Here is a 24,231-nt window from a genome sequence, read left to right on the forward strand (position 1 = left end):
TCCCTGTACTTGTCTGGGTTCTCTGGCTTCTATAAAGGTGTTTTAAACACTCATTACAGATTCCTTTTTTGTTCATGCTGTGTTCTTTCCTTTTGCCATAACTCTTCTTTTGTCTACCCAAAGCCCTCCTGACAGTCCTGTGTGTACAGAATGGATACTGGATACTTGGGACATGGTATGGCCAACTGAGCCTGATAACTTCTGCTCTATCCCTATGTTGCATGGATGGACATGAGCCAAACAAATCAGCAAGTCCTAAAGTTGTGATAATTTTGTGATTCATTATGAGGTCATTGTTTATGTTAAATATACAAAACAATTACAGGAAAGATTCATAGGGTGCATCTGGGAAAATTTGCTAGGATGGGTGGTTTTTAAGGGTTTAGTGAAGAATGAAGGGGTGCACAGCAAGCAGTGGCGTAACTAGAAGACACTCCATGGCAAAATGTTTTTAAAGGTCTTCTTCCACCAACCCTTAGGAAGTTTTTGTGTTTAAAACAAGGACAACTTACCCCTTACATGACCCATGACACACTTGAGCCCTGATACACTCTATAAAGTTTACTATGTCTCTTCTTACTTGTGTTATATAAGCTGGAGCTGGCAATGGGTAGCTAGATCAGCAAGTTGGACTTACTCTGGAGACCTTGGTGTTAAAGGAGCTATTCCTGGAGCAGAGCGGAGCTTGAAAAAGTCTAATTCAACCAGTCTATGAGGATGGGCCTTTCTATGGGAACTTGAATTAGTAAACTGAAGGCCCCAGACTGGAGAGCAGCTAGGATAAAATTTAGACATAAGGGCAATTTGCTCTCCTATATATTCCTGGGAGTCCAGCTAGAAGGTCAGTTAAGGTGAGTGAAAACCTATTTGTTGTCCTACATATTCATGAAACTATGCTTTAATGGCTGATACATTTTTCCATAGCTCAAGAGGCCCTAAGCAAATGATGGACCCCAAAGGTGTCTTAAATCAGAAAAGTTCCACATAATTATTCCACATTCTGCTGAAGTTACCTAGGGGTGGAGGATTTCGTGGGCCGCTTTATTAAAACTTCTTTCTTTGTCCTGGCAAATCACTTTATAAAGAAACATTATATAAATCAACAGCAACATCAGGAATTCAACTGCAATTTATCCCACTGTCCATTGTTGCTGCCAATCAGAATTTACTGACCCCCCTCCAAAAAAAATCCCTAAAGTAAGATCCTTAAAGGGATACTGTCATGGGAAAAACATTTTTTTCAAAATGAATCAGTTAATAGTGCTACTCCAGCAGAATTCTGCACTGAAATCCATTTCTCAAAAGAGCAAACAGATTTTTTTATATAAAATTTTGAAATCTGACATGGGGCTAGACATTTTGTGAATTTCCCAGCTGCCCCTGGTCATGTGACTTGTGCCTGCACTTTAGTAGAGAAATGCCTTCTGGCAGGCTGCTGTTTTTCCTTCTCAATGTAACTGAATGTGTCTCAGTCATACATGGGTTTTTACTATTGAGTGTTGTTCTTAGATCTACCAGGCAGCTGTTATCTTGTGTTAGGGAGCTGCTATCTGGTTAACTTCCCATTTTTCTTTTGTTTGGCTGCTGGGGGGAGAAAAGGGAGGGGGTGATATCACTCCAACTTGCAGTACAGCAGTAAAGAGTGATTGAAGTTTATCAGAGCACAAGTCACATGACTTGGTGCAGCTGGGAAATTGACAATATGTCTAGCCCCATGTCAGATTTCAAAATTGAATATAAAAAAATCTGTTTGCTCTTTTGAGAAATGGATTCAGTGCAGAATTCTGCTGGAGCAGCATGATTAACTGATTCATTTTGAAAAATTTTTGTATGGGACAGTGTGGGAAGTGGGGAAGGTGTTATGCGCAGGCCTCTGCAGATATTTTATTTGCACCAATATCCCATAGTAAATAACCAGACATTTGCTCTTATTATTGTAACAGTGCAAGGTGTGCAGTTGTGCATCTTAGATTGAATGGCTGTGGGATCTATGTTGGACACTGAGTGGGAGTAACACAGGTTTAATTGGTTTCTATGAGTAGTGTTCTTCTGAAAAGATTCTGTTTGCTCTAATTTTTATTGGGTCCCAGCAGAATGTAATATGGACCCATGTGTATCTCTAGAATTTTCTGTATATTTACACAATTTACGACAATCAACAAAATTGCATTGGGTTTTATCTGCCTATGGGGCCGATGCTCTGTCCCACATGGCTTGGACTCTTGGCCTGCAACAGCCCTAAGCAGTCAACTGCTCCCCCTTACTACACACCCCCAGAATGGCCATCAGATTTCCTCTTCGTCCTAAACATATGACACACTGAAAACCAATTACAGTATATCATCCACATTTCAGGAGAACACACATACAGAAGCAAACAAAGATATAAAGGAAGAGAGAATCATGAAAGTAGAAATGCATTGTTAGTTTTGTGTGGTGTCCCCTTGGTTTGAAGGAAGCATGAAGAATGGAAGCCTATTGCTTCCACTCCACTCCTTCTTTATCTGGTATAACTGAGCTACAATTACGATTTAAATATATATATTCATTAGCAGCCATATGAACACTTAAAAACCTGCTTTCTAATAGAGCAAAGGCTACACAGTTTGTACTAAGACATATATAATAGGCCAATATAAGTCATACTTTATGCCTGGGAGTTTGTTGTGAAGAATTCTGTAATGTGGCATGACAACAGAGACACTAGCATTGCTACATTACAGTCTGGAGTTGTGGGTTTGGTTTATACCACTATGTAATGTTGGGTGGGAGGTTAGTGGAGTCCAGTGACAATGCTGTTCTAGGCTTGATTTCTGCATGAAGACTGTTTAGCAGGTCCTTATGTTTACATGGGCTTCCTGTAGGTGTTCTGATTTGCTCCTAAACCTGAAAACTAAAAACAGGTCCTCTTTCTTAATAGCAAGTTTGGTTCTGAGTAGAGTACAGGAGTGAACAACTCCAACACTCACCTGACTTCACAGAAGGAAAATTACGCAGGGCATGAATGATGTGGATTCTTCAAAGTTTAGGGAGGCTAAATCTGCTGCCAAAATATGCACTGGATCTTGCCTGTTCATCATATAATTAGTTACCATTAATTTTGCAGTTGACTTTAAGTCTTCATCTATATTGGCAAGCTCCCATACTTCAGTGTTGTGATGGCGTCCTGCCCAAAAAAATGCAGACAATTTGGTGGTGCTGCTGATGTTCCCTGGATACCTGGCATGGTATCAGTACAGTCATGCAATTTGTAAAATAGAAAGTCCTGCAAAAGGTCTTTCACACCATTTTATTTGGCCACAGAGGGTGGGATAACATTTCGGGCAGTCAAGCTACCCTTTTTTAGAAACGTTGTAATCCTAAATGGTTCCAAATTGTAATTGTCTGGGAATGAGCAAAGAAATGTATTAATGTTTCTGGATGAAGCATTAGGAAGTACCAACAACCAGAAGATATTGAAAAATCTAAATCCAAGAAGTTGTTTCAAGGTCAAAGAAATACAGGTAAAGGATCAATTATTAAACTTTATTATATTTAGAATCATTGGGTTTCCTCATAAGCTTTCTGGGTTTCTGCATAAGGGATGACCAGTGTTGGACTTGGGCTGGTAGGACACTGGGAAAAAAACCCATGGACCCTGGCCTTCATGGGCTCTGCAGACCCAGATCCGCTACCCTGTCTGGGCTGACAAGGAGAGTAAAAAAATGTTCCTTCTAAAGGCCCCCAAACAAGGGCTGATAAAAGCTGCCAAAAGCTTATTGGCCCTCTTGTTGGGCCACCCGACGGGCTTCCCTGCTCTATATCTGCCTGATCTCAATCGGGCAGTTTAAAAAATCCCGTTGGATTGCGAATGCATCTATGCGTGTATGCGGTCCCGCAATCCGACCGCCCGTATCGGATCCATTATGATCATATTATTGGGATTGTCGGATCACCCCGATATCGCCCACTTCAATGTGAGCATATCGGGTAGAGATCCGCTCTTTTGGTGACATCACCAAACAAGCTGATCTCTATGTATATAGCCCCCTTAAAATCATGCTCAAATAATTAAATCCTGATTCTAAGCAAACCATCTCTCTGTGGACACTGAAAAATCACAATTTTAAAAGTGTGCACAAAAGATATTCATGAACCCAGATCCAGAATACAGTTAACAGGTACATTGGATACTAAGTGAAAAATGTGTGTGATTTTGGTTTCCCATCGACACATCAATGCATTTCAGCAAATTTTAAAGCGAGTTTGCGAATTTTGACACAAGACAAACATTGCAGATTTGGTCAACACAGTCAACAAGACTTGAATGTAAGGAAAAAAGTTTTATTGGTAGGCCAAAAGCAGAAACAAGGTGCCACGAAAAAAATGTAGGTTGCTACAAAAATTTTATTTTTTTAAATTATGTTATGGTTATTTTAATTTTTATTTGCTACAAAAAAGTTTCACAAATTTTTGGCCTTTTCACAAATTTTTCGACAGCCTCACGAATTTTTAAGCGAAGCGAAACATTATACATTTGTGGATCACTAGTGTACACAAGTACCTACAGTAGATTGCTTTTACTGGATTTACAAACAAGGGCTCATTTACTATAGGTGGGCTAAGGTGTAATGTACAAAAAATTGGGCACCCGTAGGTGCAGGTTATTGCTCTCCAGAATATAGTTGAGCAACCATGCATTTGAATGAGAGACTGGCATATGAATAGGAGAGGCCTGAATAGCAAGATTAGTAATAAAATAAATCTGTAGCTTAACAGAGCATTTGTCAGTGTGGGGGGGGGGGTCAGTGACCTCCATCTAAAGCTGGAAAGAGTCAGAAGAAGAAGGAGAAGGCAAATCATATATACACCTATGACTTAGTACTGGAGGGTACGAAATGCGTAAGGTGTGTTTGCAGTGGGTTAGTATGTAATTTTTTTAGTATGAGTACTTAATAAACATTGATTTTAGTGATGGGCGAATTTATTCGGCAGGCGCGAATTTGTGCGATTCGAATAAATTTGCGAAACACCCGTGAAAAATTCACGAAACTGCGCCGTTTATGACGCCGGCCTCCATTTATGACGCCGGCGTCAAAAACAAGACACCGGCGCCGTTTTGCAAATTTTTCATCATTTCGCGAATTTCGCTGCAAATTCGCCCATCACTAATTGATTTTTATGGACTTTGAGATACGGGATTTTGTTTGATAATTATTAGTTTATTGTGCCTTGGGCATTGGGGCAAGATCCAAGTACTTGACTGCTCATTAGACTGGCGTACAGACTCCTCTGGCCCTGTTAATATTATGAATAGGAGAGGCCTAAATAGAACGATTATAAATCTGTAGCCTAAGGGTAGAAATACAGCAATGTCGGATGGTGTCGCATCGTTCATCCAACACAACACGACATGCTGCATCTGCATCCGACAGTCGTGTCATGTCGGATGAACGCTGCGTCAAGATCCGACATTTGTATTTCTTATCTTATTTTCCATCGCATCCGACTTCCGACGCCTGCTATTGGCGCATCGCCTCTGATCCGCCATAAACACATGGAAGTCGTCCGTGTAGTTCTACTCTTACAGAGCATTTGTCAGTGGGGGGGGGTCAATGTCCTCCATTTGAAAGCTGGAAAGAATCAGAGGTCAGAAGAAGAAGGCAAATCAATAAAAAAAGCTAGAACAAATAAAAAATTAAGGCTAACTGAAAATTGACTTAGAATTCTATAACATACTTAAAGGAGAAGGAAAGCTACGGAGGCATTTTATTGCCAATAGATTAGTTGCAATAGTGCAAACTAGAATGCTGTTTGTTCTGTAGAATGTTTTACCATACCTGAGTAAAAGCTCTAGAAACTCTCTGTTTGTTTAGGATAGGAGCTGCAGTATTAATGTGGTGTGACATCACTTCCTGCCTGAGTCTCTCCCTGCTCTGGGCTCAGATTACAGTAGAGAAGGGAGGGGAGGGGGGAGAGGAGCAAACTGAGCATGCTCTTGCCCAGGGCAATGAGGTTTAAGCTGAAAACCGGAAGTCTGATACAGAAGCCCATGAGTACACAATAGAAGGAAAGAAATGTGGTGTTTCTTTTGACAGGGGACTCAGAGCAGCACTACTTTGGGGGTTTACTGGTATATTTAGATGGACCTTTCTGATAAGGCTTACTTTGTTTTAACCTTTCCTTCTCCTTTAAAGTTAACTTAAAGTTGACCCACCCATTTAATGAACTGCTGGCTATAACGGGGCGTTGCAGTTTATCATTGCATTGACATTTAACCAGCTATTTCCCAGAAAAAGTCATTCTCCTGGTTTTCCACTTTGCCCTGCTAATGCTGAATTAATGGTGCAATACACTGTGCATTTGACTGCAGCCGGATCTGACTCCGATGGTCCCACTTAAGATAAAGTCAGGGAACCGTAGCACAAAGCTCAGCACCGGATGGCGTGGCGTTTGCAGTCACACATCAGCGACATCTTCTCTCACGCCGCCCAGTGAACTGTCAGCCTTTGTACACAGTCACATTCATTGCATCCAACACACCCTGCTCTGCTGACATCATTGGCACACGGGGCCCTAATCCCAAACATCTGTTTACTGTGTGCCTCCTGTGATGTCACAGATCCCATCAGCTGCTCTATTGACTCTTTCTATTCCAGAGAGACAAAGGTTCAAATGGATTTACTTTACCAATAAATAGAATAGAATGTCCAGGGAACCTTAATAATGACAAGAGAATTAATATAATGCCCTACACATGAGCCCACTGTGTTCTTTCAGAGTTTTGTAATTGTTTTAAAGGAGAACTAAACCCTAAAACTGAATATGATTAAAAATGCCATATTTTATATAGTGAACTTATTGCACCAGCCTAAAGTTTGAGCTTGTCAATAGCAGCAATGATCCAGGACTTCAAACTTGTCACAGGGGGTCACCATCTTGGAAAGTGTCTGTGACACTCACATGCTCAGTGGGCTCTGAGCAGCTGTTGAGAAGCTAAGCTTAGGCTCGTCACTAGTTATCCAGCAGAAAATGAGCTTCCCTGTAATATAAGCTGATGCTACAGGGCTGATTATTAAATTCTGATGCTAATTACACTGGTTTCTGTGCTGCCATGTAGTAATTATGTGTATTAATTACTAATCAGCCTTATATTGTGACATTTCTATTCTATGTGTACTGTATATTGTGAGTGGGTCCCTAAGCTCAGTAAGTGACAGCAGCACAGAGCATGTGCAGTGAATCAGCAGAAAAGAAGATGGGGAGCTACTGGGGCATCTTTGGAGACACAGATCTTTACTGCTAAAGGGCTGTGGTTGCCTTGGGCTGGTACAGAAGCCCAAAACATCATGTACAACATTTCTAGCTACTTCTTTAGTTAAGCTTTAGTTCTCCTTTAAAGGAGAAGTTCACATTTTAATTACATTTTTATCATAATATCAGTTGACCTAAACGGAGCTAGTTTTCATGTCGCCAAAAAACAAATATGATTTCTTAATCAATTTGATTGTGATTTTTTTTTGTTTTATTATTTTTATCAGCTGAAAGCTGCATAGTTCAGCACTTGTGTCCAGTCTCTCTGTAAATCACCCTGTCAATATTTTTGTTTCCTATTCCCCTCTTTGCTAATGTATAAATACAGTCTAGATGCCATCGCTCCTCTAATCTCAGTGGCGTGAAATGTGTCAGGAGGAAAGGGCTTGTTGGAGTAAAGGGACAAATTAACTCTTATATTTGTATATTTGTCGTGTTGGTTTTGTTAATATGCTTTATTTGAGGTATAAAACATAGGGATGGGCGAATTTTTTCGCCTTGTTCCGCCGAAAGACTTGTATGGCGTTGTGCGTCAAAATTAAAAGACGCGCGTCAGAAAATTTACTTTAGACTAATTTAGACTTTAATGGGCGTCTGTGACATTTCGCTGGCAGCAAATTTTTGCAGAAAAGAAACGGGTCAAATTCGCCCATCCCTACAGTAAAGACTGTACATTGTGAGTAGATTATATTCAAGCCATTGTTCAAAGGTAAAAGTCATACAATTACATACTGTTCATTTTCCATCATTTGCGCTCATTGATGAACTGCTGTAAGACAACAATAAACAGGAAGATGACATTTGCTTGAAGCATTTTAAGATGTTTTATCGTTTTTACGCATATCAAGTCTTTGTGCCACTTTTAATTTGGTGGAGAATGCGGAAACAGTGGCCTAATCTGGTGTATTTTATGGAGACCGATTTGCACATGACATGAACATTTTCTCCTTGACAGAGTTTTCACCGCCAGGTTTATAAAAGCAGGAGCAGCTCTGCACTGCTTTGTACTCCTTGATTTTATTTTAGCCTTCAGGTATATTCATACTGGGTCAGAGTAACCCTATCCAGTTCCAGTGATGGGTGTAGCACTAATATTTCCCGTTATTGTTTTATACTTTCCTATAACAATATATCTTATCGGTCTCTAAGGAAACAGTTCATGTATTGTCTTTATGTGTAAACAGGTAATATAATACCCTTTTCAGGGAAACAAATGTAGCAATTTTAGACTGTTGTTGTGCTGGTTTCGGGGTAGTGACTCTGTGGCCCAGGGGAAAGAAAAAGATCATTACCCCTGATTCATCCAATCATTTACCACTGTTCTCATCCCTGCAACCTCATACTACTCCGATACCATCTGATAAAAAGTAGATATAAAGAAGGGCACCAACCTTATACTTTTTCCTGGACTAAGATGCATTGAATATGGCAGCAACATTCCTGAATCAGGCAATGCCACGTCTGAGAGATGCTTTGTAAGATATAAATTGCTAGGGAAGGCCGGGCAGCGTGTACTAATATTAAGTACACATTTAGCACATCAAAATGTGATGATAGATAAGGTTCTCTGGAGGTAATACATTTAATCCATATATTGTAGGTTACATTTGAAAGAAAATATTAATAATAATTGAGATTATAGTCTGCTTATCAAAAAACACAATTTACCATGATGTTGTTGCTGTTGGCAAGATGCCATCAAGTTGTTGCAAATATTGCATAATTATGTATTGTTACCCATTTGATCAGCTCTCAGGCTGCCAGTGTTTCCAGGCCCTTATCATGTTCTTATCATTTACAGTAGGGGGTACATTATCCCTTATAATACATGAGTGATACTCAGAGTTCCCTGTATAACTCAGCCTGCAGCCTTGTGCCTTTATATGGTCACAGAACAACCCCTCAGTGACTTCTAATATCCTTATCATTTACAGTAGCGGGTACATTATCCCTTATAATACATGAGTGATACTCAGAGTTCCCTGTATAACTCAGCCTGCAGCCTTGTGCCTTTATATGGTCACAGAACCCCTCAGTGACTTCTAATATCCTTATCATTTACAGTAGGGGGTACATTATCCCTTATAATACATGAGTGATACTCAGAGTTCCCTGTATAACTCAGCCTGCAGCCTTGTGCCTTTATATGGTCACAGAACCCCTCAGTGATTTCTAATATCCTTATCATTTACAGTAGGGGTACAATATCTCTTTTAATACATGAGTGATACTCAGAGTTCCCTGTATAACTCAGCCTGCAGCCTTGTGCCTTTATATGGTCACAGAAACCCTCAGTGACTTCTAATATCCTTATCATTTACAGTAGGGGGTACATTATCCCTTATAATACATGAGTGATACTCAGAGTTCCCTGTATAACTCAGCCTGCAGCCTTGTGCCTTTATATGGTCACAGAAACCCTCAGTGACTTCTAATATCCTTATCATTTACAGTAGGGGGTACATTATCCCTTATAATACATGAGTGATACTCAGAGTTCCCTGTATAACTCAGCCTGCAGCCTTGTGCCTTTATATGGTCACAGAACCTCTCAGTGACTTCTAATATCCTTATCATTTACAGTAGGGGGTACATTATCCCTTATAATACATGAGTGATACTCAGAGTTCCCTGTATAACTCAGCCTGCAGCCTTGTGCCTTTATATGGTCACAGAACCCCTCAGTGGCTTTTAATATCCTTATCATTTACAGTAGGGGGGTACATTATTCCTTATAATACATGAGTGATACTCAGAGTTCCCTGTATAACTCAGCCTGCAGCCTTGTGTCTTAATATGATCACAGAACCTCTCATTGACTTCTAATATCCTTATAATTTACACTGTGGGGTACATTATCCCTTCTAATACATCAGTAATACGAAAGGGGGGGGGTTGTGGGAGCACTCAAAAGTTAAGTTAAAATAAGTTTAAGAACAATGGAAGTGTTACTGATTTGGCCAGTTATTTTTTGACTGATTTCCCTTTTCTCCATAATAATAAAACAGTAAATTTTAGTTGATATCAGCTCAAAATAGCACGCTTTATTAATAGCTACCTTAAAGAATGCTATTCCATTTTATTAGTGATGGGTGAATTTCTCCAGTTTCGGCGAAAAATTCACAAATTTCCTGAGAAAATCGCGAAACGGCGAAAAATCTGTGAAACGCGAATTTTGACACTGGCAACAATTCCGACGCCGGCGACAATTCCGACACCGGCGACAATTCTGCCACACATTAAAGTCAATGGGTGCCTTTAATTGTGACCGGTGTTGAAAATATTTTGACGGCGCACATTGTCGCAGCGATTTCGAAAATTTATTCGCCAGCGGTGAAACACAGATATTCGCCCATCATTACATATTACAGGGGAAAAAACCTTAAATGAAAACCTAAGGTCTTTAAGTATTCCGGACAATAGTCTTTGACACAATTCCTAAAAATTATTGTAATGTATAACTTCAAAGTTGGATTATTTAAAGATAACTAACAATGCAAAAATAGTAGAAGATTTTGGTTACACCTGACAAACAGTGAAACACAAAGCTACAAGGGCTTGTGACTTTTGAAAGATGCAAAACAATGTACTTTCCATAGTGTGATACTAATGATATTTATAATTTGTTTTCTCTCATGTGTGGACTTTGCAATGAATGGTTCCAAGTCTGGTTCTATCTTAGGCTTCCAGGATGACATAATGGGTTTCTTAGAAAATATAGGAACTTGTTCATGGAAGACAATAAGTTTCAGGGATAAGGTTCTCAGAAACCATATCAAGTAAAATTTCATCTCCCTCCCCTTCTCCCAAAATAGAAACCTTATGACTTTTTGGTATTAAGATGCTAAGGTCATCTTAACAAATGTTAGAGTTGTAGTTTAAAGACCATGCCCTGGTATAATGTTACAACCGTATTGTCCTAGGGGTTTTTCCCATGACGATATCAGCAATAGCAGAATATAAATAGTGTTTGATTATCTACATAACACAACCTCAGTTCTGAGATTCCCCAAGACTGATAATGATGCTGCGTGTTGTGATCTTCTCAGCCCTACTCTGCCTGGCTTTGGCAAATGAGAGCAAAGCCGAAAAGGGTAAGGATCATATACAACCATGTATTTTTATGGCTTGTTCTGTAGTGCCTTGATTAACTCATAATTTCTAAGCTTGTTTCTAATGCATGGCAGCACCAATTTCTTTCTTTATAGTGGAGGAGGGTTCAGGCTTTCCAATATAGAATTTATTCCCAGTAGGGGATGGGGATCTGTTGTAATATTGGGCATAAGTAGAATACGGCAAGAAAGTGACTCCATGAGTTCTACAGTAGAATCCAAATTGATCTGGAAAACCTGTTGTAGGATAAATTGCTAGTGCAGAGGCCAACGCCTTATGATGGTTAATTATGTTATGAGGTCTTTTGTTATAGTGTGTATATCTAATGACATGCCTTACATGGGTAACTTCCTGGCTGCCAACTTTTTATCTCGCTTCTATTTATGTTTTGCCATTACATTATCAACAGAAGACTCTGGAGAGACTAATGAGAATCCTAGGGGGAAGCGAGGCCACTGCCCAATTGTCCCTTCTGGTAATAATGTGACCCTTGCTGCTTGTGCCACCACTTGCCCTGGAGGCTCCAACTGCTCTAACATCGAGTGCTCCTCTGACACCAACTGCACTGGAATCGAGAAATGCTGTAACACCGGCTGTGGAATGAAATGCGTCAACCCGCAATACAGTGAGTAAATGTACAGAGTTTCAATAGCCTTTGAGCAAAACCAGTTATATTGACAGAAACATAAACATGTAGATATAAGTACAGCCAATAACAATGCTTAGGGCACTGGCCCATAAGTGCCAAGAATGGAGTAGATACTGCACTGGTGTTCAGGGACAATTTTTGTGACGTTCAAGTGTAGATGGATTTGATTCATTCAAGGGGAGGCAGAGATTTGGGTCTGAATTTTTAGCAGTTAGTAAAGGGGTCTCTAAATATATATATATAGATATCATTATATACAAATTATACTGATGAATGAATGAGGTCTCCTAAAAAGGCTGTACAGGTAATGAACAGCTGAGTACAGAACCCTGAGGCTCCCCTAGACTAAGGGAAACTGTTGACCTTTTGTTAGTATATGTGAAACAGAAAGATTGCACAGACCAGTAAAAGCCACTTCATTGTAGACACCTACGGATAAAGAATGTGCATCAGAAAGGAATGGTCCCCTTTTGGCCCTTTTACTGTATCTGACAATATATCATCCAGTTCTGACTATAGAATGTTATAAAAGGCAAACCTGAAAATAAGAAGTATTATTTAACCTTCATATTTCTTGGCACTTTGCTAGAGTCACCTTGTGTGGAGGATATAGACTGTGCTGGAATCCTAATCTGCTGCAAAGGACACTGTGTCCTTCCAAAGCCCCCCAAGAAAGGACTGATAGGAAAGGTAAGCTGTAAATAGCTATGATAGTCCTCTTTAGCACGTCATGGTATTTTATGTAGAGGATTACATATACTGATTGTCTTCCAATTAAATTATCATTGTGATGTACATAGGAGCGATATACAGTACATGGAGTGTTATCAGAGCTGGATTCATAGGTCTCTTTAAACTGGCTGACTAGTGGATTAACCTGTGTATAGGGGCTTATGTAATGTAAGACACTAAAGGGCAGATTTATCAAAAAAACACTTTCTAATAATTTCTAATTTCAGCATTGTATTAATCAATGGATGAAAGTTTGAGTTCGCCATTTGATAAATACACTTCTAAAAATTCCATAGGCGTAAACAGAAAGTGTGTGAGTTTTTCTGTGATAAACTCTGTCACATTATGATAAATGTGCCTGTAAGTTTGCCCATGAGCAGTAACCCATAGCAACCAATCAGCAGGTAGGATTTTCTGGTCACCTGTTTAAAGTCAAACATACCATTGGTTGCTATGGGTTACTGCTCATGGGCAGTTTCCTATTGTAAGGATCTTTGTAGATGATGTAAAGTTGATAGAACTTTGCCAGTTGTATCCCACAATTATCTTCCCAAATGAAACTATTGATCACTGCCAGGATCTGCATTTCTGTGGAGCTAAATTATTAATACAATTATTTTATTTTTGACTGCAATGTTTTTGCTCTTTTCCTCTTTTTAGCTCGGCAAACCCAAATGTGACTGAGGAAAGAATAACCAAGTGATTATGGATCAGCAGAATTGGCTTGATGTAGCATGACAAAAAATGGCTGAAACAATAAACTATAGCAAATCTCACATTGCTGTATTCTTGTTTGATTTACATGTGTTTTATTTCAAAAAATAAAGAGCAGAGACAGAAATTGAGCATAAAGTTGCCTTGTTTGTGATATACTTTAACTTCTATTAATTTGCCACTAAACAGACATGAAATGATGAGGACAAAACTTATAGCAAAACATTTCAAATATCCTTATAATACACAAGAGCCTTGAGGTTTCATGACCTGTATGGTCATGGATATCCTCGGTGACTTATAATATCCTTATATTTTACAATAGGGGATACATTATTCCCTATATATCTGACTGCCTAATTATAAATTACAAAATGCCTGTATTTTGATGATGATAATAGTGATAGTGGTGAGCAGACTTGCAGCCTTGTGCTTCACATAAAGTTATTGCAGTAATTCTGCTGGAGTTCCTTTTCCTTCCTCGATTTTGGATAAAATGCATTGAAGTCAACGGGCAAGCAAATCATTGCAGTTAAATGGGCTGAATTGGTATGAATGCAGTTGTCTCAACAAGTTGCTAGAAGTTGTGTGTGCTTAATCACCTTGTAGAACCTTGTGAGTTGGGTGCAAGCAGTCCAGAAACAACTGTGAGGGGTTAAATAGAAATAAAACAGGTTGTCTCAATAATCAGCAAGACTTTAGAGCATTGCAGGCAGGCCATACAATTCAGAGATTCATGTGTCTCTCAGGTGTTTCTTTAGACTGCAGACAGGCAGTAGGACCCTGCATTGTACTTTTGTCCAGTTTGTCAGAAAGTCAGGTTCCTTCCTCAGATAGACAGCAGAACCAAGTGTCAGGCCCCACCAAGACAAACAATGTATTGTGCTTTTATCCAGGGCCAGAACTAGGGGTAGGAAAAAGAGGCACATACCTAGGACACAAAGCTAGGGGGCGCTAGACCATACCTTCCAACTGTCCCTTTTTCGGAGGGACAGTCCCTCTTTTGACAGCTCAACCCGCAGTCCCTCATTTGTACTGGAAAGTCCCTCTTTTCTCTGCACTGAACAGCCAGAAAAAAAAACAAAGTTTCTCACTTAATTGGCTTTTAGCAGAGAGCCCAGAACAGCTAACAGGTGCAAATAAGATACTTTGTAACAATTTTGAGACACAAAAACACAGTTTAGATAAGGAGAAATATTTTCAAACTTTCATAACCTGCCAAATTTTGTAAAACAAACATGGTAATTAGGGGGTGTGGGGAAAAAATGTTTGTCCCTCTTTTTACTTCCAAAATGTTGGGAGGTATGGCTAGACATGCACCTTTTCTGACTACCCCTAGTTTAGGGTCCTGGGATTTTCACACCGGCCCACCAGGATTTTCCTTGGTACCTCAGTCTGTCCCTGGTGAAATCTCATAAAGACTCAGGTTCTGAAAGTTTGGCAGAACCTGATGTGTTCTTTGCTCCTGTTCCTTCTGCATCTGCTCTGATCTATCATTTCAGGCACCAGACCAATCTAACAACCTCTCTGGTAAATTACATATTAATTTGGTGGAGGTGCTATCTAGAGAAAATGTCTTTATTTCTGTTGGGACCCAAAGGGTTAATTCCCTACAGAGAGCCACATGGCTGAGCTATAGGGTTTCCCAGAGGGCTGGGGCCAGAGCATTGTGGGTGCAGCATGGCAGATACCGGAGGATACCACAAGGTGTCACTGTTGCACCACTATAAAAGGGAGAGCCATGTGCTCAGACAGCTATTACAGATTTCTGCTGTCTTACTGCTGGATGTTACTGCTTGGAGGAGAGAGTGAATTCAGCAGCCAAGATGTAGAGGCAGGAGGCCTCTGAGGCTGCGGTAGGCGACCCCATGCCTGGGAGCTCGATCAGGATGGTCTGAGCTCCGGATTTTCCAAACTGAATGTGGAAATGCTTATAGCTTATGCGCTATAGACAGTGCTGGGAGCTACAGTTCAGCTATGGATTCATCAAAGCTGCATTTCTTGGATAAAGATTCTCATCGCTGTGGGAGCCTGTTTCTGCTCTGTGTGAGCCTGCCAGCTCTGTGTTTGAGCCCTCGGGTGAGTCTGCCTGGGGAGGGTAGAGGAAAGGAAAAGGATCCAGCGGGGTTTCTACTGTGTCACAGGCTGTTTGTGTGCCTGCCACATGGGAGCCAGTACCTTGTCCATCGGGAAAGGTACTTGGGAAAGTAGCGCTACCTGGGACCATTTGTGCTCCTGTTGGGAAAAGGGACAGAGACTCTTTGTCACCAAAGGAGTAGTGCGGGTCTTTGTCTGGTAGGGAATTACCAGGATAGGACTGGCACAGGGTCACCAGGGTAGTGGGTCATGCTTTTAAATGCATATGTGTACTTTACAGTTTATTTCCCCTTTAATCTGCACTTCCTTGTATAAAGTTTATATTTTTATAAAGCAAGCGTGTGTATTGAATTTTTGCTAATGGGGCCACCCACAGCTGTATTCCCGGATCCCATTAGGTGGAGGCACTGCCAGAGAAGAGTTTCCCAGTACCCTTTCACCTAGCAAAGGGGACTCAGGACCTGTAATTGGAAAGAAATTGTATGATGTATAACCTTTGGCACAGGGGGGTGGCCAAAAAGGGGTTACATTTCTGTTTCAAAGCTATACTGCTAAATGTGGATAGCTTTTTGTAGTAGCAGGCAAAGCATATTTTTAGTGGCTGGATAGTAAATAAACTACATGTCAACGAAAGGGTCTGGGAACATGGGGAGTCTGGCCTGCATCAGGTGTCAGTAAACTCTTACTTGATGTCAGAAAGTGACATTGAAACACTAATAACTGTAAATAACAATTAGTTAACAAAAGGAAAAAAAGTGCCATAATCGAGTGGCCATGCAGAGGTTAATAGATATAATTCAGCATACCGGTATCTTATTACTTGGCCTTGCTTGCAGAGGAAAGCACAGGGTCAGACAGGGCAAATGGGACACCCGGTGGACACCGCTGACACAGGCCTGCTCCCCTCCTGGAACATTGGGTGCTCAACCCCCGCCCGATCACGTTCACATGTAAGAGGACCATAGCATGTTTGGGGGGAGGTGTAGACTGGTGATGAGTTTCACAAAGAGTGAAGTGACAGCCCCGGTGGGCCCTGGACACCCCAGTCCAACTGTAACGTAAGATATCCCAAACTCAGAACTAACCCCAAGGCCCCGGTCACGGCTCACTATTCTGCCTATAGCAGCCGCTTCAGGAAGAGCCCTCTGCTATTCAGATGCTGCCAGGACTTAATGTGAGAGGTAGAGGGAGAGTGTTCTGTGCAGGCTTGGGAACCAAACGTATGCGGAAAGGACAGAGGAGAAGTCAGCAAGGTGGGAAACAGACAGGGTCAATACTAAATGGTATAAAGAAGAAGCAGGGCCAACCAGCACTCATACGGACCCACAGGACCAATAGAAAATTAGTTAAAAAGTATATATTTTATTTGTACAAAGTTAAAAAATTTATAGTTTGCATCTCCATCCGCCCTACGCATTTCGCACCTACTTGGGGCACTTAGTCATGGGCCATTATTTTAATATTTAATTCATGGCTGGACAAGGTCAAGGGAAGATGAAATTGCAGCAAAATCCATAAATTCAGTTGCTGGTTTGGCTGACAGGGATGTTGATTTGTAATTAGTAACTCTGTGCACTTCCTAATTTGTCTGAGAAAGTATGCAGGGAATTGGTTTACTCATTTGTATTGTATGTAAAGTAATTTACCTCTATTCCTCTATTTCCTGTATAACAATAATACATATACAGTAATTGTGTTTGCCAGTAATACAGTTATTTAATGGTTATTTAGGGGGTAAAGTCCGATGGCCTAAAAACTCAGAATCCGAAACCCCGGCATCTAAAAGCTCTCGGGTCCTGTATAAGTCAATGGGGAAGGTTCCAGTTGTCCATACCGAAATCCGATGATTTTGGGGTTTCGGGCTTTTTTCTTCATAAATAAGATCCATTTGGGAAGTTGGAGTTGCTCGAGTTGCTCGAAGTTTGATATTAGAAATACTGAGATAAATTCGAACCTTGATAAATAACCCCTGTGAGCAGGATCATACGAACAGACGGGTCTTGAACAGGGTAAAGTCCATTTATTGTTCACATATAAATATTCTGTGAGCAAAGCAGCATAAAACAAAATAAAACAAAACAAAACCCTTGCCCCACTTGGGCTCTAACTAATACACAGAGTAGTTTCCCTCTCTACTACCGGTCCCCTACTGGGATTTCCGGTCAAACACAAACAGTCCAACTCCCCAGAGTCACAGTACCTTTGCAAAAGTTCTTTCCCTTTGGGGAAACATAAACAGCCGCTTCCAATGGCCACACTTAGCTCCCAGCTCTCCTCAGTGTGTCTCTCAAGCTTTCACTCTGAGCCCCAACCCTCTCTAGCAGCTAGCTGATCTAGCCTGCTAATTATTCCCCAGGTGAGACTTTCTAGGGGAATTAACCCACTCAGAACTGCTGTACATATGGGAGTAAGACATGAACCTAGGGGAAATATATCTCCCTTCACACTGTGTTCCAGTTACCGGTTCACATATCCCCCCCCCTCTGCTTCAGCCCGTAGGGCTGAGCATACTGCGCCACCTGGCAATGAACCCTTGAGAGGGCATTGGCATTCCCTTGCAGTGCTCCAGATCTATGTTCCACTGTAAACTTAAAGTTTTGCAGGGCCAGGAACCATCTGGTGACTCAAGCATTCTTTTCTTTATTTTCAGACATCCACCTAAGGGGAACATGATCTGTGACCAATCTAAACTTTCGGCCCAGCAGATAGTATTTGAGGGCCTCTAATGCCCACTTAATGGCAAGGCACTCCCTTTCTACAATAGAGTACCTACTCTCAGCCGGTGTAAGCTTTCTGCTTAAGTACACTACTGGGTGTTCCTCACTATTTACCATTTGGGAGAGGACTGCCCCCAAACCCACATCTGAGGCATCAGTTTGCACAATGAATTCTTTCTGAAAAACCGGTGTTAACAACACTGGTTGCCTACAGAGGGAATTTTTAAGTTCTATGAAAGCTTTTTCAGCCTCAGCTGACCACTTAACCATTACTGAGCTCTTCCCTTTAGTAACATCTGTAAGGGGAGCTGCAATAGAAGCAAAGTTAGGCACAAACCTACGATAGTAGCCTACTATCCCAAGGAAGGCTCTGACTTGTTTCTTTGTGACAGGTTGGGGCCACTTTTGTATTGCCTCCACTTTATGTATTTGAGGCTGTACTGCACCTCTCCCAATTACATAACCTAAATATTTGGCTTCTTCCATTCCAACCGCACACTTTTTAGGGTTTGCAGTAACCCCCGCCTCACGTATAGAGACTAGCACTGCCTGTACCTTTGGTATGTGAGAATCCCAATCAGAGCTGAAGATAACCACATCATCCAAATAGGCTGAGGCATAGGGATTATGTGGTTTAAGAATACGGTCCATTATGAACCAAGAAAAAAAGAAACCAAAAGGGACTTATCCCCACACTGCATGGGCCTGAAAAATTATTTTATATTGTGAAAAACAAATAATAATAGGTAACCAAGTAAAATAAAAAGCAATTTTTATTCACCACCATGCCATATTGAAACCAGTGAAATTAAAAACATTTTAAAATAATGAGCAGCGCTGCATATGGAAATGAAGGGATCCCTTCTACAAGGACAAAACCCGAAAGCTGGTTATACTAACCAACCAAGGGAAAATTAGCATGCTATTGAATGTAATAATGTGTTGGTAACAAAATTATAATGAAAAAGTTCGGAGCAAGATGGTACATGTACGTTTAAGAGTGCAATAATTCAATGGAATTCAATTAGATGAGTCCATCTTGATCCTGAAAGAAAAATTCCAGAGTTCTGAGATAAACAGCATGTGAATATTCCCTAGGTCCTCTGGTTACTCCCTATCCACTTATCACTTACAAACGAAACACCAGCATTGGTGATATGCTAACTCATAGCCATTTTCAAAAACATTCTGGGGTCATCTGTTGTAAAATGCCAGGAACTTTCAGATGTGGGACATGTGAACAATGTAGCTATTTGAAAATATCCACCACCTTTGGGAGGGGCACATCAACCTTTGATATGTATCATTACATTTGCTGCACCACCACACATGTAGTCTATCTGTTCACATGCCATTGTGGCAGCAAATATGTAGGCAAAACGATAAGACCATTGAAAAGACGCATATATGAACACCTACGGGATATTAAAAACTGTAATTTGATGTCTAGTATTGCAAAACATGTTTATTGCGTGCATGATGGGAAATATGCAGGATCCTTTTTCCAAGGCATAGATCGTCTTCATGGGGATATAAGAGGTGGGGACTTGGATAAAAAAAATTGCTCCAGCTAGAGACCAAATGGATCTTTAGATTAAACACCCACAAATCCAATTGTGGATTAAATGGCCATCTCAATTTCCAAGCCTTTATCAACACTTAAATTTGGCGGTTGCCATCTTTCTGTATTAACTCATTTTTTGGTTTATTATTATTTCATTTTTAATTTTTTTTTTGGGGGCTTTAGAAATATGTTCTGCCATTTGGCTACATTTTCTAATTGACTCCTCATTAATTTTTGGTTTTGTTGTTTTTTGTTTGGATTATATATATATTTTTTCCTTGTTTGATTTGATTCATTTCGGTTATATTCCCATTTACAGGTTATTGTAACTATGCCCTTATATGGGCTTAATTTATCATTATTATAATTCTGAGTATATTTACTAATTTCACCAATATTTTGAAATCATATCATCACCATGCCATATCATATCCTACCTACGGTACTTTAAATGATTAAGAGTCATGGATGTTTATCTGACTAACTTGTATATCATATATTGGATTGTATGTTTCTTCCCCTTCTCCCCCCCCCCCTCCTTTTCCTTCCCTTTGGAGTACTCCAACCACAGCCAGGAACATCTTTGTTATAATTGATATCAATCGGCATTGGAAATGAATTTGATCCATTTCGCTGAAGATATAGAATTTATACTGTTTCAATATGGTGGCAACAATCATTGCTAGGCTGGAGTACCCGCGGATACAATTCAATTGGATACAACAATTTCGCTGAATACAAAGTATCTTCACGTAGCTAGGTTATTGAGTCACGTGATATCACCTTTAAATCCCTAACACTTCCGCCGCTCGGCCTCTTGACAAAGCCACGCGTTTGTGGCGAAACAGCTGTCGAGGTTCGGCGCTGCACTGGACGCAGGGGGTCCCCTCTTGGACTGCATTCTGGCGTGACTGGGGGAGGCCAAGGACACTATCATTGCACAGCCGCTCCAAGGAATCACGGCCATATCTGCGAGCGCAACCCGCGAGACGGTCTGTATAATTTCATTTTCTATGAGGGCTACAGAACCGTTATAAGAAGCGGTGGCACTTGCGAACATTTGGGAAATCCCTGGCAAGACATGCGGTGAAACTTTTACCTTGACTGTTAATCGCCATTACTCATTGGAGGCGAGTTAACCCTTTCTTCTGGCCTTTAGAAGCCCCAGCACGTCCAGTAAGCATTAACCCACGGATTGGAGTTATTCAATTACTGACCCTCAAATACCAGAGACTCCGGGGCTCTAACCCCCCCCTTCTCCCTGATAATCCGTTTTAGACAACATGAAGTAGGGGAATATTCACATGCTGTTTATCTCAGAACTCTGGAATTTTTCTTTCAGGATCAAGATGGACTCATCTAATTGAATTCCATTGAATTATTGCACTCTAAAACGTACATGTACCATCTTGCTCCGAACTTTTTCATTATAATTTTGTTACCAACACATTATTACATTCAATAGCATGCTAATTTTCCCTTGGTTGGTTAGTATAACCAGCTTTCGGGTTTTGTCCTTGTAGAAGGGATCCCTTCATTTCCATATGCAGCGCTGCTCATTATTTTAAAATGTTTTTAATTTCACTGGTTTCAATATGGCATGGTGGTGAATAAAAATTGCTTTTTATTTTACTTGGTTACCTATTATTATTTGTTTTTCACAATATAAAATAATTTTTCAGGCCCATGCAGTGTGGGGATAAGTCCCTTTTGGTTTCTTTTTTCTTGGTTCATATGTTGCTAATTTAGTGGACACCCCAACACCAAAAGCCTGTTACTACCTTATTAAGCCTCATCTGAGTCTTTTTTGCATAAATACGGTCCATTAGTCTTTGAAAAGTAGCTGGGGCCCTGTGTAAACCAAAAGGTGGTACATTGTATTGGAAAAGACCCTCAGGAGTAGAAAAGGCTGTCTTTTCCTTAGCCCCTTCCGCTAGTGGTACCTGCCAATACCCTTTTGTGAGATCTAGAGTTGTGAGGTACCTCACATGGCCTAGCCTTTCAATAAGTTCATCCACCCTAGGCATGGGATAGGCATCAAACTTTGAGACTTCATTCAGTTTTCGGAAGTCATTACAAAACCTTAGAGTCCCATCAGGTTTAGGGATCAAAACAATTGGGCTAGACCAATCACTGTGGGACTCCTCAATTACTCCTAGATCCAGCATTTTCCTTACCTCCTCAGAGACTGCCTGTCTCCGTGCCTCGGGTATTCTATATGGCTTAACCTTGACTTTTACCTGAGGTCCCGTAACCACGTCATGTTCAATTAGCTTAGTTCTTCCAGGAAGATCAGAGAAAACATCCCTATTTCTCATCAAGAATTCTTTCACTTCTTGTTTCTGTGATACTGAAAGAGTTTCGGCTATTTTGACTTCTGGAATGAGACTAGCAGAATGGACCAGTGGTCCCGGTTCTGATGCCAGGACCTCCTGAGGTCTCCAAGGCTTCAGTAAATTCACATGATAAAGTTGCACCTGTTTTCTCTTATCAGGTTGCCGTACCTTATAGTTCACCTCACCAACTTTTTCAATAATTTCGTAAGGCCCCTGCCACTTGGCCAGGAACTTACTTTCAACTGTGGGGATAAGTACTAAGACTCTATCCCCAGGATTAAAGGTCCTTACTTTTGCAGACCTATTATAGATCCTGCTTTGGGCCTCCTGTGCTTGGGCCATGTGCTCCTTTACAATAGGTAACACAGTTGTAATCCGCTCCTGCATTTGAGCAATGTGTTCTACCACTGTCTTATAGGGGGTAGCCTCCTGTTCCCAAGTTTCCTTAGCTACATCTAGCAGACCCCTGGGGTGTCTACCATAGAGTAACTCAAATGATGCGAACCCAGTAGAAGCTTGTGGCACCTCCCTGATTGAGAACAACAAAAATGGCAATAAGCAGTCCCAATTTTTCCCATCTTTATCTACCACCATTTTCAACATGGCTTTCAGGGTCTTATTAAACCTTTCCACCAAGCCATCAGTTTGAGGGTGGTACACTGAGGTACGTAATTGTTTGATACCTAAGAGGCGACATAACTCTTTTTACTTTGGACATAAAGGGTGTGCCTTGATCTGTCAGTATTTCTTTAGGTATTCCCACCCTAGAAAACAAATGGACCAGCTCTTTGGCTATACATTTTGCTGAAGTATTCCTTAAAGGTACTGCTTCTGGATATCTGGTTGCATAATCCAATATTACAAGGATATGTTGGTGCCCTCTAGCGGATTTTGGCATGGGACCGACCAAATCCATGGCAACCCTCTCAAATGGGACCTCAACGATTGGAAGGGGAACCAAGGGACCTCTGTAATGGGGTCTTTGTGCTGCTAACTGACAATCTGGGCAGGAGTTACAATATCGCTTTACATCTCCAACCACCCCAGGCCAAAAGAACCTCTGTAGAATTCTTTCTGTAGTTTTATCGACTCCTAGGTGGCTGCCAAGTACATGTCTATGTGCCATATCTAATACCACCTTTCTATATTGCTGGGGTACCACCAGCTGTTCTATAATTTCACCCCTTATTTTGCTCACATGATATAACAGATCCTGGTTCAGGGCCATGTGGGGAAACACTGTTTCTGCCCCTGGACATTGAGATTCCCCATTTATAACTTTTATATTTTCTCTAGCATGGCTCAGAGTGGGGTACCTCATTTGGGCAGTTCCAAAGTTCTCTTTGGAAACCTCTAAATCAGGTACCATGTCACCTTCCTCTACCCCCTCTTCAAGTCCTGCCAACACTTCTAGGGGTGAGGGAACATCAGGGGTCACCCCTACTTTATCATCATTCTCAGGGTGTGTAAAGGGTTCTGGGGTCAAGCATGTTTCCTCTGTCTTGCATGAGGAACCCTTTTCAGAATTACTCTCCCCACCCCACAGTTGCCAGAACAAGGGAAAATCTCTTCCCAATATAACAGCATGCATTAAGGTTTTTACAACCCCCACTTGATACTTTACAGTTCCCAACTGAGTTTCAAACAGAACCAAAGCAGTTGGGTAGTCTTTAGTGTCCCCATGAATGCACACTACCCCGACCCGTGGGTGGGTTGAGTCAACGTTGTCCACCAAACTAGCGTGAACTAATGTTACCAAACTCCCCGAATCCAGGAGAGCGGTCACCCTGTGTCCTTCTATGACTACTGGGCAAAACTGTTTACCAGTCTCTTCTTGTAGAGAGGCCAGACATGCTGGCAGAGCATACAGGGATTCTTGTTTCCCCCAACTACAATCCATAGGCTCTGACGTTAGGAGGTTAGCAGCGAAATGGCCAAACTCTCTACACCTCCAGCATTGTAACCCCCTTTTATCTCTGTCAGAGGCCTCTTGACCCTGACTGGTGGCCACCCTAT

At 41.0% G+C, this 24,231-nt stretch overlaps 1 protein-coding gene across 1 annotated transcript; it reads left to right on the forward strand.

Annotated features, from left to right (window-relative positions):
• The first annotated feature begins 11,254 nt into the window (after window positions 1-11,254).
• On the forward strand, window positions 11,255-13,563 carry LOC108695741 (waprin-Phi1). Its single transcript, XM_018224713.2, has 4 exons — window positions 11,255-11,387; window positions 11,816-12,031; window positions 12,645-12,745; window positions 13,448-13,563. The coding sequence occupies exons 1-4, from the start codon at window positions 11,315-11,317 to the stop codon at window positions 13,469-13,471; spliced, it is 414 nt and encodes a 137-aa protein (XP_018080202.2). The 5' UTR covers window positions 11,255-11,314; the 3' UTR covers window positions 13,472-13,563.
• Window positions 13,564-24,231: the final 10,668 nt, after the last annotated feature.

This window comes from Xenopus laevis, chromosome 7L (genome assembly GCF_017654675.1).
Source record: "Xenopus laevis strain J_2021 chromosome 7L, Xenopus_laevis_v10.1, whole genome shotgun sequence".
Taxonomy (NCBI): Eukaryota; Metazoa; Chordata; class Amphibia; order Anura; family Pipidae; genus Xenopus; species Xenopus laevis.